At 35.4% G+C, this 15,691-nt stretch overlaps 1 protein-coding gene across 3 annotated transcripts; it reads left to right on the top strand.

The window, feature by feature from the left end:
• The first annotated feature begins 3,459 nt into the window (after positions 1-3,459).
• LOC113705231 (CSC1-like protein At1g32090) lies at positions 3,460-15,442 on the top strand. Of its 3 annotated transcripts, none has more exons than XM_027227015.2 (11): positions 3,460-4,095; positions 7,511-7,663; positions 8,634-8,769; positions 9,506-9,607; positions 9,805-9,924; positions 10,024-10,104; positions 10,277-10,617; positions 11,620-11,865; positions 12,943-13,267; positions 13,998-14,231; positions 14,904-15,442. In XM_027227015.2, the coding sequence occupies exons 1-11, from the start codon at positions 3,779-3,781 to the stop codon at positions 15,243-15,245; spliced, it is 2,397 nt and encodes a 798-aa protein (XP_027082816.1). In that variant the 5' UTR covers positions 3,460-3,778; the 3' UTR covers positions 15,246-15,442. The 3 variants fall into 3 exon arrangements, with proteins under 3 accessions (XP_027082816.1, XP_071919890.1, XP_071919889.1); XM_072063789.1 differs by lacking the exon at positions 3,460-4,095 and adding an exon at positions 4,510-4,611; XM_072063788.1 differs by lacking the exon at positions 3,460-4,095 and adding an exon at positions 4,629-5,818.
• Positions 15,443-15,691: the final 249 nt, after the last annotated feature.

Genomic DNA, 15,691 nt, shown 5'->3' with positions numbered 1-15,691 from the left:
CAGGTATATTTTGGATTGGGGAAACTCGTCAATTTGATACCATCTTCTTCATGTTTCTAGTGGTATGAGCTGGGATTGAATTGACGTGTTTATCTGTATGAGCTGTTAGTTATCTTGATAATTGATATTTTAACCTTTCTAGTCAAGTTGTGCATTTCTTAATGATTGAAGGCCTGCTTTCGTTTCTGCTTCCTCTCACTAATTTGTTGTGTTGTGACTGGAGTGGGTTTGAATTCAGTTAGTTAAATCGAGTCCAAGTTTATCAACTATATCAAAGTAAGCCGGGCAAGTAAGACGAGAATAGTAGTGAAGCACCTTTCTTGCCTTTATTTCTGTGTTATCCACAATAATCTGCACTGTCGCTCTAGTATGTTTTTCACTGCATTCCACACTTCCACCATTGGTACTCTTGGTGATAGTGTACTTATGTCCAGAGTACCCCATTGATCAGAGAGCACTCTGCAGAAATCATCTAATTCATGTTGTCCCTGAGATCAGAGAGCACTCTTTTCACGTAATTCGTGTACTTACGGGGTGGTTTCTTGGCCGCCTCCCTGAGATGCAGTGGAGTAGAAAATGCCAGCAGGCTTTCCAGCCAGCTTTTGAGCTCCCCACAAGAAACCAGTTGAATCCATAAATGCCTTGAATTGGGCAGCCATCATCCCAAATCTAGTTGGGAAGCCAAATATGAATGCATCAGCTTCAGGGAGTTCATGGGGAGTAATCACAGGGACGTCACTCTTTGGGGGAGCACCCAACTTTCCAAGAATTTCCTAAGAGAAGTCAGGCCAAAAGGGAAGAAAGAAAAATAAATCAGTAGCATAAATATTTTGATCTTCACTTAGAGCTTTTTCCTTACAAGTATATGATGACTACGCAGTTTTAATACCAGAGAAATATGTCACAGGAATATGAGAATTTGTGGTGTGATTATGTAAATGATCTGCGTAAGTTTGATTTCAGATGATGTATTGTCACTGGGGTGTTGACGGAAAAATGGTCACCTGATGTAAAGGATGCCCGCTGTGACCTTGATCCTATCTTAGTAAACTACGTAAGGTACTTGTGGTTCTGTTCCTCGTTTAATTCAACTGTCAGATAGCTTTTCATATTTTTGGCATGATTAGAGAATCATCTGTTTCTATCTAATCAAACATTATTGGAACTACTAGTTTAATCACTCTCTGTTCCTGTTAGTTTAATAACATTATTTTGTATTTTACGGCTACTAGTTTTGGATTGGTAATTGGTTATAATCACTACCAAGTTAGCAGAGTTAATTCAATAAGTGCTTTTTACAATTGGTTTCATTGTAAATGGATATAAATGATTATGCTCTTACTGATCCAAGGTTAGACTAGTAGTAGATTTTCAACATTACTGCTGCTGGTCAAAGCTCCTCCATACAGAGTTGGGGTTAGAGTTAGGACTTGTGTAAGGAGACCAAACAATGATTAGAGCATCTTACACCATCTACATGACATGCACAAAATATTCTAAATTGCCGCATTGGTCAAGGCATCACCATGAACCTTCCACTTCTTAAACTCGGTAGAGGCTAACATAAATGAACTTGCATTCCGATGGCCTCCACCACTGAATTCCTTCATGTGATTCTATGATATGCATTTTCATAACTGAATAGGAGAAGTGCTATGAGTTGTGAAGATATTAAGAACCTGTGAGATTTGTGTTGTATCCTCATTCTCAATGAGGATATGAGTTATCTAAAATTGAATTGGATAGATTTCAATTGTTGAAGGGTATTGATTTACTTATGAATGACAGGACAAAGTATGACACTTTTTCTGGTCTCCGAGATGACTTAAAAAAGGATTGGCTACTGATCCACATTGGTAATTGATTTTTTTTTTTTGGTAATCTTCAGTTGAAGTTGTTTTTGTAGAAGAAGTTGAGCTGATTGCTGGACGCCCAAGTAGAGAAAGTAGAAGTTGTTACTACTCCATCGTGTATCCATGACTTTTTAAATTCTGATGAGTTCTTTGTTTTTTATGTAATGGATCAAAACAAGATTATAGAAAGATTCTAGGGAGTATTTCAGCTATTTTCTATCTGATTTTTGAGATTATAAGAATGGAACACAATCATATTGGTATATTTGTACCTGTGCGATAAGAAATTGGCACTCTGAATATTGATTAGTGCTAGATTGGCTGTTTATTGCTGATTTGCTGGCTTTCTGATCAATTTTTTTTTTGTAGAAAAGGAACTAATTTGTTTTTTTTTTCTCTAAAGCATTAGTAACAATTAGTTAAATGCAAGAAAAAAAATAAATTATTAAAGGCACTAATTGGCTTTTTCCTTAAAGCTTTAGTAACAATTAGCTAAATGTTAAAAAATTATTATATAGTAAAAAAGAAGAAATTTTTTATGTAAGGAAATGTTAGTTGGAAACAATTCTAATTCTTAATGAATTCTTCTCCCATCCAAATGAAGAATTTGGAATTCCAAATGAATTCTTTATCAATTCTATGTATTTCCCAAACAAAAGAATTCCAATGTTTTGGAATTTCAATTCATAGAATTCTAATTCTATAGAATTTCAATTCCAATTCAATTCCAATTCTGTTGAACCAAACGCACCCTAAGAGTAATTTGACAAAAAATTCATAAAAATTAATGAAAATAATTAGTCTTTCTCCTCATAGGAGTAGTTTCTTCCAATAAGAAATTTACCAAAAGAATGAACTATTTTCTTGGTATAGGAGAGTTGTGGATCACCATTTTCTTAGGAAAAGTTCTTGTGGTGACTCATTTTACACACAAAATTAGATTTGGAAATTAGTACTCTCCAAAAAAAAGAAAAAAAAAGAAACCTCATGACTATTAAGTATTTCTGCTACAAACAAAAAGGTTTGTGCTTTGTAATTTGTATTAAGAGTTCTTGAATAGAAAATGTAGAAAGAAATATTAATCAAGTAAATAACCCCATTATGCTGCCAAAAAACCCACAAAAGTTAAAGTTGCTACTTTTTTTTTCAGCTTCTTTACTATATTATTATTTTTGGCAACAATTGTCATGGCGATCTTTTTGGCATGATTGAAGTACCAATAATAGACTATTTTCCGCCGAAAACTGAAATGTGTAAGGAAGAAAGGGAAAAGAAAGACAAGCGAAGCCACTCCAACAAAAAGTTAAAAACAAGAAGCCAACAAGAAAGCCAAAGCCAAAGCCAAGCAAGAAAAACTGCAGAACAAAACATTCGCCAAAAAGCTCCCACAAATTTCATCTAGTTCTTTCTCAGTTAATTACCAGAACTGAAAGCAACCCCCTGAATATTAAACAAAACCCACCACCACCACCACCACCACCACAACCAAATGTTGGTGGGTGGAAAGTTAAGGGATCAAATCCTACTTTTTACTATTCATTATAAAAATGTGACATGTCATTTCAAGTAACTTCGAGTCGAGTAAGCAGTGCACTCATCTAATCAGGTGATTCACTGTAGGTCTATGTATGGACCAAAAAAAAAATTAAACAATTACAAAAGGATACCCAACTTTCCACATGAAAAAGTGAAGAAAACGGTGCCCATTACAGCAGCAACACAGCCCCATTAGGCCACTTTCCATAAAAACATTTAAATCCGACTTGCGAGAAAATATATTATTCTTTCCTTCATCACTATTCAATTGGAAGATTTCCTTCAAATTCTACCTTTTATTCTTCGCCTGTCTGTCTCTCTTGTGTGTGTGTGTTTTCACCATTAGTGTGTTTTTTGTGTGTTGAGTTTTGTGAGAATTGTGATGAGCAATGGCAACTTTAGGGGATATTGCAGTGTCTGCAGCATTTAACATCGTTGGTGCTTTTGCATTCTTGTTGGCTTTTGCTTTGTTGAGACTTCAACCAATCAATGACAGAGTTTACTTTCCCAAATGGTACATTTCTGGGAAGAGGAACAGTCCAAGGCATGCTGGTGGGAGTTTTGTTGGGAAATTTGTGAATCTCAATTTCAAGACTTACTTCACATTCCTTAACTGGATGCCTCAAGCTCTGAAGATGAGTGAGGCTGAGATTATTGACCATGCTGGTCTTGATTCTGCTGTTTTCTTGAGGATTTATCTTCTGGGGTACTCTCAAAAACTCTCCTTTTTCTGTAGTTTAAGATAATTTGACGGTTTTTGCCTTCTGGGTGCCTCTTATTGTTCACAAATTTCAGTCTTTCTCTTGGATGCTGCAATAGTTTAACTGGTTAATGCATGGAAAAGTTGAATGTTGAACTCTTAAATTTGATTGTCTTGTTTTTGCGTTTTTGTCTAGTCATTGCGTTGTTTGTACCTTTTTCATGAGAACTTAACGCTAGGGGGCTGCAAATTTATAGATTTGGCCACGTTTTAAGTTACTGACTAAAATTGCTGTTTTCTTGGCTTCTGGTTTAAGTTTTTTTTTCCCTTTATATTTGGCTTTGGTGGCGAATAAATTTGGGCTTGTCAAGTTTAAAATACAAGAAAAGAAGAAAATTTTGATACTTGTTACTGTCTTGTGAAAGGTATTTATCAGGGGCGGTTAACACTGAGATGGTAGTATTTGAGAAACATTTTGACTTTTCAATCCTGACTAGTTCTCAGAAAAATCAAGTGTTCGGGGTTGGTAAATTCTGTCTTTGTCCAGATTCTTAGATTTTGGCGAGAAAGAACCGATTTTGTCCTATACTTTGTTTTGTTTTTCTTGGATTTTTTTTTAGTATCATCTGATGGCTCTCTCTCTTTCTCTCGCGCTTTGGCCGTTTGCAATTTTTCTTTTTAGCAGTCTAGCTGTCGTTGCTCACTTCACCTTGGTTTCTCGAAGTAAATTACAGTTTTCCAAGGAGTGATTCCCATTTGTGGGCAGTTCTGCAAATGGCCTGGGTTATCAAAGTAGGTTAATGTTCTTGAATGGTCTCTAAGACTCCAGAAGTGGGCATTAGATGTAGAGTGCAGATAGGGCAATATTACATGGATCGGTAGAGGTATTGAAGATAATTTGCTTTCTGTTTTCAAATCAGCATACCATGCAACCACAGGGAATACAAGATGCCAGGGAACTCAGTAGTTTAGGCATGACTACTTGTCTCATCAAAAGTACATTTAATAAGCAAATAATGGAAAGGCTGTTGAGAAATGCCTGGACTATGGACTAGATATATAGTTTAAATCCATAGACTACAATTTGCTGTAATGAAGATTATGCAGTTTTCCTTGAAAATCTCACACCCTTTGTTAGACATTAGAAGAATGAGTTATGCATGCCCCTTCACTTAGATTTCTGAGGATCTCACAATTAAGATTGAGGAAAGTGAAAGGACGACGTCGGATTTTCCATTTGTTTCTTTCAAAGAAAGCATACAACTGGATATTTTGGAGTTGGTAATCAAGTAAAACCAATTTCGGTTTTTATCAATCATTAGCAGATAAGTTGTGATTAATTGTTTCCTTAGCGCAAAGTATTTTAATTCTTTGCCTATGATCATCTGGTTGATAAACTTTGATCAATTGGGGGAGGGCAGATATTTGGACAAGTCCAGGATGTCATATCTGCCTACAGCAATGTTAATTTCGCTGAAACACAGTTTCATTTCTCCAGGCAAAAATTTTTGTCAAAATATTCATTAATCACTCTGGAGAAATGTACCTTGCACTGCCGGCTCCATTCTGCCCAAGTTGGATTTTGATGAACTGGACAAATTCTTTCCAAGTGTTTGATCATATAACCGTCACCTAGAGTGCAGCCATTCTCCTCTGCCTATGGTAGCTAGCTTTAAAGACCTGAAAACATTAACCATCATTGTCTTGAAGAAGTTCTTGTCCTGTCTTGGTGAGCCTCTACTGTTTTTGCTTCTGAGACTTTGATTTTGATTCTTTTCATGAAATGAGCTAAAATTATGGGTTTAATTTTAGGGTTAATTTGATGCAAGAATTGTCTTTGTAGTTGTGAATTTTGTTGCATATAGAAATACAAAGAAGGCAGTCTGAATTGAGGAACCACAAATAGCAGTTTTAGCACGCTAACTGGGTTAATGAAATAGATCTACAAAGTCAGTATGTGGTCTTATATGATCTTGCCTTAGCAGGATTCTTCTATCATATGGGTTTGATCACTGATCCTGCAGTGCTCCTTTCTCTGTTGTTATATAGGGATAATCCTTTAGTAGATAATGAGCACATGTGGAAATAGGTTATCTCCCTGCCTTATGCATCTAGTACAATTCCATAAGAGCTGTTTCCGTGTTGAGTAATATAAGAGGTACAAGTGACACAAGCCATGAGATTAGAGTTAGAATAATTGGGAAAAGGAAATGGCTGAAGGCCATGTTTTGAGAAATCTCAATTGACTTAATGCTTTATAGCTTCAGATTGACTTTACCATATTGAATATCTTTATAATTGATAGTTATGGAAATCTTTTGAATCGTAAATTGAAAAAGAATCTGTCTTCAAAACGAGATTGAAGCTAAGTTTTTCACCATCTTCTGTCATTCTGGGTCTATTCTTAAGCTGGTAGTGTTACTGACTTTCAAACTTTTGGTTCATTACCTTTAGTATTACCATATTCTGTTATGGAGTGCAACTTTCATATTAGTCTGACCCACCATAATCATCTGGAATGATTCTATCTTTTCCAAACAAATTTTGCCTGGGATTTAGCTAAACTACCACATGTCAACTGTTCAATTGCCTTCCTTCCACAAGTCTGTTTTTGATTTATTGTTGTCTTTTTTAAGAGATTGCTGACTCTATTTAAAGCTTTGGCCTTGTGGTGCTCAGATTCTCTCAGCACAAAAAGCTGGATGGAAGAATACTACTTCATCACATTTCTGATCCCAAATAAAGGACAGTCTTACTTGATTGCCAAGGCTTCAGCTTGTGCAATTGACGAATTCCCAATCTCCCTTGACAATGTTATTCATCTCTAGGCAAACTGCTTGTGCCTATTCATACCATATTGCTTCCAAGGCTCCCATTGGTATCTGATTTGACCCATCCTACCATAGGCAGTCTTTGATTTACTGGCTGCTCAGATATACTCTTATGCAATTTACTTCCTGGAATGCTGATTCATATCCTTTCACATATTACAAAAATTCACTTAGGGTTTTCATTGGGCTTGGTAGAGAGATTTAAGATACTTTCATATCTCCTTTTCCTCTGTGCCAACCAAAAGCAACCAACCAAAAGCAAAGTCGAGTTCAATCCACCTCTTAGCCCTCCTCCTCTTTGCCCCATAAGTCTTTTACCTTTTTGTTTCTGCTATTTTTTCTTGTCCTTCCTCTCTCAATATATCATGACTGGTACAAAGAAAATTGGTAACATCAGTTTGTGTTAGGCATGATGTGACTCTGTCCTTTTACTTTGAAGACAATGAAATTTGCGTGCTACTTCTTAAGGAGTTTATTCCCCTTCCTTTTTCTTTCGTGTTAAAACTCTTATTATGAGTTAACAGATGTCTCTTTTGCATAATTTGACATTTGTTGAAGTTTAAGATAATAACCTTTGTTGTCTTTAACAGGTTAAAGATTTTTGTTCCAATGGCTGCTGTAGCACTCGTGGTTCTCATTCCAGTGAATGTATCGGATGGGACACTATATTCCCTCAACAAAGATTTGGTCATTAGCAACATTGATAAGCTTTCAATATCAAATGTTCGTTCCAAATCGATTAAGTAAGTATTTTCCTTTTTTTTTTCAGCTTTGCCACATCTGATATCCTCTTGTTAGACAATTAAGAAAATTATGGGCAGAAGACTTCAATAATTCATTGTTAGGCATCCCGTAGTTGCAGCTCAGTTTTATTAATCTGAATAACCTACCATCCAATTCAGATAGAATGTATCAAGGATTAATTTTCAGTTATTTTTAAGGCATGCTTCTTTTTTAAAATAATAAATCATACAAAGACATGGTAAGAAGTTTAGACATGTATTTAACTAGATAGTCCACACTGCATGGGAATTTTCAACCTTTTTTTGAAAAAATCTGTTTTCTTTTCCAAAATAATTGCCAAAACTTCCATTTTCTGACAAACCACCCATTTATACTCTTAATTATAAAAAACACCAACTTTCCTTATAGCAAGAACTAAGAAGATCCTATCCAGCCTAATAAAAAAAATCTAGGGGATAAACTCCAATTAACTGCTAATAGACAACTATTGTGGTGCCTCCGGACACCACTCCATCTCCTAGCAGCATGTTGTACATCCATTGCCACGGATTTCTACTTCTGAAGGGATCTGATAAAAGAAACTGTATTCACAGTTTAAATTGTCAAAATTGGATGGATGTATAATTACTAAAGGAGCGTAATTGTTGTTAGATTAATTTAACAAATCATACCGAGTAATAAGCTTCTTTCCTTGTATCATATAATGCTATAGAGGTTTCCCACCTGTGCAGAATTTAAGGAACTTAGGTGAAATGTTCGATTCTAGTTTTTTTTCTTCTTTTTGTTGACAGATTTTTATAGGAAAAGAGTGGCAACAGCAAAGCTTCCTTACCCCATGTTTAAGTGATACCTCTATATATGTTTTTTGACTTTGGTTTAGGTTGGTGAATAGTAGCTGTGTGTGCATGGATATAAGAATTTATGTGGTATAATGTTAGTTATAACTCTTTTTCTGTGATCAAATCCCAGGTTTTTTTTCCACATATCGATGCAATACCTGTTCACATTTTGGACATGTTGCTTGCTGTACAAGGAATATAGCCGGGTAGCATCAATGAGGTTAAGATTTTTGGCTTCACAAGGTAGAAGGGCTGAGCAATTCACAGTGAGTTAAACTTCATTTCTTTGCCATTTCATGATCTTGACTTTGTATTTCTTTTCTTTTTCCAAGTCTTATCTACTTTCCTTTAGATGTGTGAAGCTGTTTACAAGAAAGTTAATGCACAATTAGAAATGAACAAGTACTTCAATCAGTGGACTGTAGCATATGACCAAAGGCTCCTTTAACCATGCAAATATTTTGGACTATTGGTTTGCAACATCTATTGGCACATTACTGTCACATGCTGCTAGAGATGTAATGTGCTTGTTACAATTCAATTGTAGGTGCATTATCACCCTTCTGGAGACTGGATGGGGTTTTCTTTGATACCCACTGTATTGACCCAAAATTGTACACTATTTTTAGCAACTTGTTGGGCCCTCAATTGCATGTGACAAAAGCATCATTCTTAGTTCAAACTGTTCCGATATCATGTGGGACAACCATTGAAAAATAACATACATACTGTTACTGAATCCTGTAGTAATGGACATACCTGTTTTAATAGCCCAAGAAAATATGTCACGTAGCCCTCCATTGTCTATTTTGGTTAACTAGGTGACTGGTTTTAGGAAGAGGAAGCATTTTCTGTATTACTTAGGAAGAGCACCTCTTTTCAAGTAAAATGACAGAAGTGATTATCTCAGATTTTCTAGTCTAACTTCCTCCTTGTATTTTGGTTTGCATAAATTTGATTTCATTTGTTTTGATGACATTCTTTTTGATGTACATATTTCAGGTTCTTGTTAGGAATATACCACATGTTTCTGGTCGCTCCACATCGGATAGTGTCGAGAGTTTCTTCAGCAAAAACCACCCAGAACATTATCTGTGTCATCAGGTAATATAGTGTTTTAAATGCTTTCACGCTTTCAGAGAGATGCCTTATTTTTAAATCGTAATTCCATCAAATGAACTCCAACTATCTGCTTCTATTTGCATATCATATGTTCAAGAGTATTATTTTGGTATTGAATGAATTGTACATTGTACCAATGCCTTGTTGTTCCATGTTATATACTGATTATCTTTCTTCAGGCTGTCTATAATGCTAACAAGTTTGCAAGACTTGTCCGAAAGAGAAATAGACTTCAAAACTGGTTGGACTATAACCAGCTGAAATTTGAAAGAAACCCAGAAAAGAGACAGAGAAGAAAGGTAGATGCTTTACTGGGTTGAAATAAGACTAGTCAGATATCAATGGCACATGCTATACGGAATGTTTTGTTAATAGTTTCTTGTGTTCCTCCTAAGCAGAATGGTTTCCTTGGACTTTGGGGAGAAAAAATTGACTCCATTGACTTCTATAAGCATCAAATAAAGGAGCTTGATAAAAAAGTAAGTTGTAGTTACCTTCAACCAAATCTTGAAAAACAATTACCATTATAACATTTTATTTGTCTTTTTCCTTTATATTACAGTAGCCACCTCCAAATGAAGTTAGTTGCTTGCTTGTTTATAACATCATTTTTTGCAAACGACTATCTCTAATCTCGGTATTGCTTATTAGTTGACAATGGAGCGTCAGAAAGTTCTCAAGGATCCAAAAGCTATCATTCCTGCTGCCTTTGTATCATTCAATTCGAGATGGGGGGCAGCTGTTTGTGCACAGACACAACAAAGCAAAAACCCGACACTGTGGCTAACAAAATGGGCCCCTGAACCCCGCGATATATACTGGAAAAATCTTGCAATCCCCTATGTTTCTCTAACTATTCGTAGATTCATAATATCAGTAGCAGTCTTTGCTTTGATCTTCTTTTACATGATACCAATAGCATTTGTGCAATCCTTGGCGAACTTGGAGGGTTTGGAGAAGGTCGCTCCATTCCTTAGGCCAGTGACCGAACTGTAAGCACAGTTTACTCAATTTTCTCATTTTGTAACTTGTTTGATCTTTTTTGGTAAAGCTGGTTTCACAATATGTAATCAATTGCGAATAAAAATGTGATTCATTACACAGTAAATTGATTTTAGTTCATATGAATAATATGTATTTCAGTTTTAATCTACATCCTGATATCTCATCTTACATATGTCTCGCTCCATTTCCTTCTCTTTTATTTTTTTCCCAACAATATTTTCTGCTGGAATTGGTTTTAACTGTATTGTTCTGTTAAATATGTTGCATTTCTAGTTGGAAAAGCATACCTTATACATTTGCAAGGTAAAAAGACAGAATTGGTAAGATGGAAAGGATGGAACTTACTGGATGTTATGATGGGTTAGTGGTTTAATCCTTGGCAGATCTTTTTTTGTTAAAAAAAAAAAAAAAAAAAATTAATGAGGGCAGAAATGAGAATCTAAAAAATGACAAATTGTAGAACCAAAGCCCTTGTATTGCAATATGACTTGCATATCAACAACATTACATGTACCTTTAGATTTGTCATTTCTTTGCAGTTGTTCCTTTTATAGTTCATTCTTGATGGAAGTTGACATATCTTTCATAAAGGGATATATCATTTTGTATTCCTTCACACATTTTGTTGATTCTCGGGCACTTTTATCTCTAAAACTTGTCTCCAAATTTTTTGAAACATTCAATAATGCAGCTTTCATTTCTAAAAGTTTGGTCTTCTTCTAATCTTATTTACGGTATCCAAGAATATCACGCAGAGCATTGGATGATGGAGTGCCTGGGCTTAGAAGTTGACCTTCTGTGCTGATTCATTGGTTGTCTTTTTTTCCAATGTATTATCAATTTCTTTTTATGGTACTAAAAACTTCTTTATTATTCTTAAAAAATCATATTTACTGTCACTTGCACTTAGACAATGCCCAACGATATTTTAGTCCTCTTGGTGTATGCGTCTTTATTTCAACAAATAAAGTTCTGGAAATGTTGTGCAGGAAATTTATCAAGTCTTTCCTTCAGGGTTTCCTTCCTGGTCTGGCACTTAAAATCTTTTTGTTTGCTCTTCCAACAATATTGATGATAATGTCAAAAGTTGAGGGATATGTAGCCAAATCAACATTAGAAAGGAAAGCAGCAGCCAAGTATTATTACTTTATGTTGGTCAATGTGTTCTTGGGGAGCATAATTGCAGGAACAGCTTTTCAGCAACTTCGTGCATTCCTTCACCAATCAGCTACACAGTAATCCTCTATCCATCCTGTGGCTTTCTTTTCTGATTCTATTTCTTTTTCAAGTATGAGGATCATGAATAATTAGTTTAGAGTTTCCTACATTATCAAATAGATTTTTTTTTCCCAATGGGCAAACATGATATCTCACAACTAATGCTTATTATACCTTCTCCGATTATTCTTATTTGCACAACTAGATTGGTGTCATGCACAGAATCACTTGCTTTTAGGCTTGTTGCATTTGGTACTTTAACATCTTGATATTAATTTTATTTTGACATCCATTTCTGATGTTTGATTTGTTTTTATGAACCTTGGTATCAGTCCAGCTTATCGCCTACTTGACTCACCTTATTTGTTAATCTTATTCTGTTTGTTTCTTAAAAAGTATTAATGTCTATTGCTACAATCAGTATGTCCTCTGAATATGGTTTTGGTATCGTCAATTTTGTGAGTCACAAAGCAAGAGAAACTTAGTTCTCATGTAAATAGAGCACATTCAGTGATTTTATCTTCTATGAACTTATAGAGTAGAAAATTTACTGGTTGCTTCGTCTCAAGTATGATTATCGTTCTACTCTCAACATAGTATAACTATTCAAGTGGTCAATAATCTTCTGTTATGACTTCACAAAACTAGTGCATACCCAAATTAGCCACTATGGCTTGTTGTAATATGTCCATGCTGAACCATGCATAGAATGCTCGAGTCATATTTTCCAGATGAATGTTTAAACAGTTAAGATCATGCATGAGTGTCAGTGAGATTTGACACATCTCTATCATAGCAATTGTGATTGAAGAATTTACTAGAAGTATATAGTATCTATTTGCATCAGCAGCTTCTTGTCTTAATTCTACTTTTTATGGCTGGGGATTACTTCACAAAGAAGGAGCATGTTGCATGCAAAATTAGGATGAAAATTGGGAAACTTATGCTGTTGTGTGATACAATTACGATTGTGAGATTACCAACAGATTTCATATTTGTGGACCAGTCTTCCTAAAATTAAATGGTCAATTTTCACTGAAAATTTTCCTGCTGTTTCAAATTTGGATTATGACACTGCTCGGGCCTTCTGACAGGATTCCAAGAACCATTGGTGTGTCAATACCGATGAAGGCTACCTTTTTCATCACCTACATAATGGTTGATGGTTGGGCTGGCATTGCTAGTGAGATTTTAAGGTTGAAGCCTTTAGTCATTTTTCACCTTAAAAACATGTTCATTGTCAAAACTGAAAGAGACAGAGTGAAGGCAATGGACCCCGGGAGTGTAGATTTTCCTGAGACACTTCCAAGTCTTCAACTATACTTCTTGCTCGGACTGGTGTATGCTGTGGTCACTCCAATACTTCTTCCTTTTATATTGGTATTCTTTGCCTTTGCGTACTTCGTCTACCGTCATCAGGTTAGCATGCATAATTGATATGGTCTGGTTATTTTCCGCTTTCTCTTTTGCATCCATTTCCTCTGGAATGAAATCTCATTGAGCCTGGCTATGATGAATTAATTTATGCTGGAGACATAGGAAGAACAATAGTTGCTGAAAAGAATTTTAGACTTTAAAGTGAATGGGGGCAATTTTAAATCACATTATGCCTGTTCAGATTTCAACTGATTGTTAAGCTGGACATGGATGAAACAAGGGCAATGCATACTGAATTTCAAATATGTGTTATCTTTTATATTCTGAACAATATAGAAAATTGCTAATCGAAATATGGTTTAAGTGAAGATTTTAAGATCCAATGTGAATTTAGGTTGTTTTCTCATTGGTTGTGATTGAGATAAAAATGCTTTCAAACTCCATTAGTTCATTGGTTGTGATGGACATAAAAATGCTTTCAAACTCTATTAGTTACAACATACTCTTTTCGTGTTGTAGTTGAATTTCTGAAATTAGAACTCCTCTAGAGTTAAAGTATAGCTAAATGGCATCAGAATATTTTTGGCAGCAAATTTAGATTCTTATTCTTCTCTGCTACTTCAAACTCTGTTAGTTACGACATACTCTTTTTGTGTTGTAGTTAAAATTCTGAATTTAGAACTCCTCTAGAATTAAAATCTATAGCTAAATGGCATCAGAATATTTTTAGCAGCAAATTTACATTCTTATTCTTCTCTGCTACATCACGCAGGTAATCAACGTGTACAACCAACAATATGAGAGTGCTGGTGCCTTTTGGCCACACGTTCATAGTCGTATCATTTGGAGCTTATTGATTTCTCAACTTCTTTTAATGGGTCTACTGAGCACCAAAAAGGCTGCAAACTCTACTCCTTTGATCATTGTGTTACCTATATTGACATTAGCCTTCCACAATTACTGTAAGAATCGGTTTGAACCTGCATTCAGAAAGTATCCACTGGAGGTGAGCTCCATGTCTGATGGTTTCTATAGTACTTTGACTAGGACCTTTCATGTTGATGCCATATACCTGGTCTATGCTTTATAGTATCTGTGATTGTCTTAACTTCATGTACATTTCTGGCGCTGCATGCAGAAATGTGGTAGTCAACTGATTGAAACTCCATTTTGTTCTTATAACTTGCTTTTTCACATTTTTTTTTTATTTTAGAGTGGATAATTTTGTTCTGATTTCAACCTTCTGTTCTGTGCATTATCCTGCTTGTGGTGAGAACAAATCATCACTGCATTCAATAAATGACACTAATTCTTACTCTAATTTCTGAGATCTTGTTGGAACATGTGCCTTCTGTCATCAAACTCTTTCATGGTATTTTGCATCTGATGGAATTATTGTATCCTGAGTTTATTGTTGAAAGCCAAATTATGTGCAGAATATGATTGTGGTTGTTTAGTGTTCCCCTAAGTCCTAAGACACAGCTCTCATTTTCTGCTGATCTATCACTGGCTTGATTAGCTTCACAAAACTTATGCTCCTTGGAAGCAGAAATCTGTTGCATGCGGTTTGTTGTCTTTTTTTGAGTTTGCTTAGGGGCAGAATTGTCGTGCATTTATTGTCTTGTTTTGAAAATGTTGGTTGCTTAATGTACTAATAAAGCATTATTTTAATCACCAGGAAGCGATGGATAAGGATTTAGAAGATCGCCCCTCTGAATCTGATGTCAATTTAAAATCTTTCTTGGCGGATGCTTACTTGCATCCTATATTCCGCTCTTTTGAAGAAGTTGAATTAGTGGAGGTTGGAGTTGACAAAAGCCAAGCTCATATTCCAAGTCCATCAGGAAGCAGTTCTTCATCTTCACACCACGACATCCATCATCATGAAGATAAGCCATCTCATAGTGTTCATCACCATGAATATGAACCGCCTAGCAATGTGTATCACTACGAAGCTGAGGTATCGAGTAATGTTTACGAATATGACACAGAGTCGTACCGTAATGTATATCACTATTGAGACTAACTTTCTTGGTATGATTAGTTTAAGTTGCTTGCACAGCCTAACCACCATAGCAGCTAGTTTCAAAAGGTTAATATGAGCTAACCCAATGTAAACCGGATTCTGATGTTTTGTCCATTGTTCTGATTGGTGTGAGCTAAGAATTTGAGTGAGAAGCTATTCGATCTTTATCGTGCATTTTTTTTCTCTCTTCATTCCTTTGCCTGTTGATGTTGATGTCGATGTTTTTCATGCTGTTTGATCTTTTTTCTTATTGTTTTCCCTCAATTTCGATTTTAAAGAGTGGAATACACAAAATTTATTCGAAACTGTAGAGCTATATAAAAAGTTGAATCCCAAACCAAAAGAGTAATAGCACTGCAATATGCTTTAAGACTGTTTAAGGTTACTGATGCTCCTGTGTAACTATATAGATCATTATTGTGCTATATCCAGTTGCATAT

The sequence above is a fragment of the Coffea arabica genome, chromosome 8c (genome assembly GCF_036785885.1).
Source record: "Coffea arabica cultivar ET-39 chromosome 8c, Coffea Arabica ET-39 HiFi, whole genome shotgun sequence".
NCBI classification, from domain to species: Eukaryota; Viridiplantae; Streptophyta; class Magnoliopsida; order Gentianales; family Rubiaceae; genus Coffea; species Coffea arabica.
The sequence above is the reverse complement of the archived record's forward strand: the minus strand, read 5'-3'. Positions and strand labels throughout refer to the sequence as shown.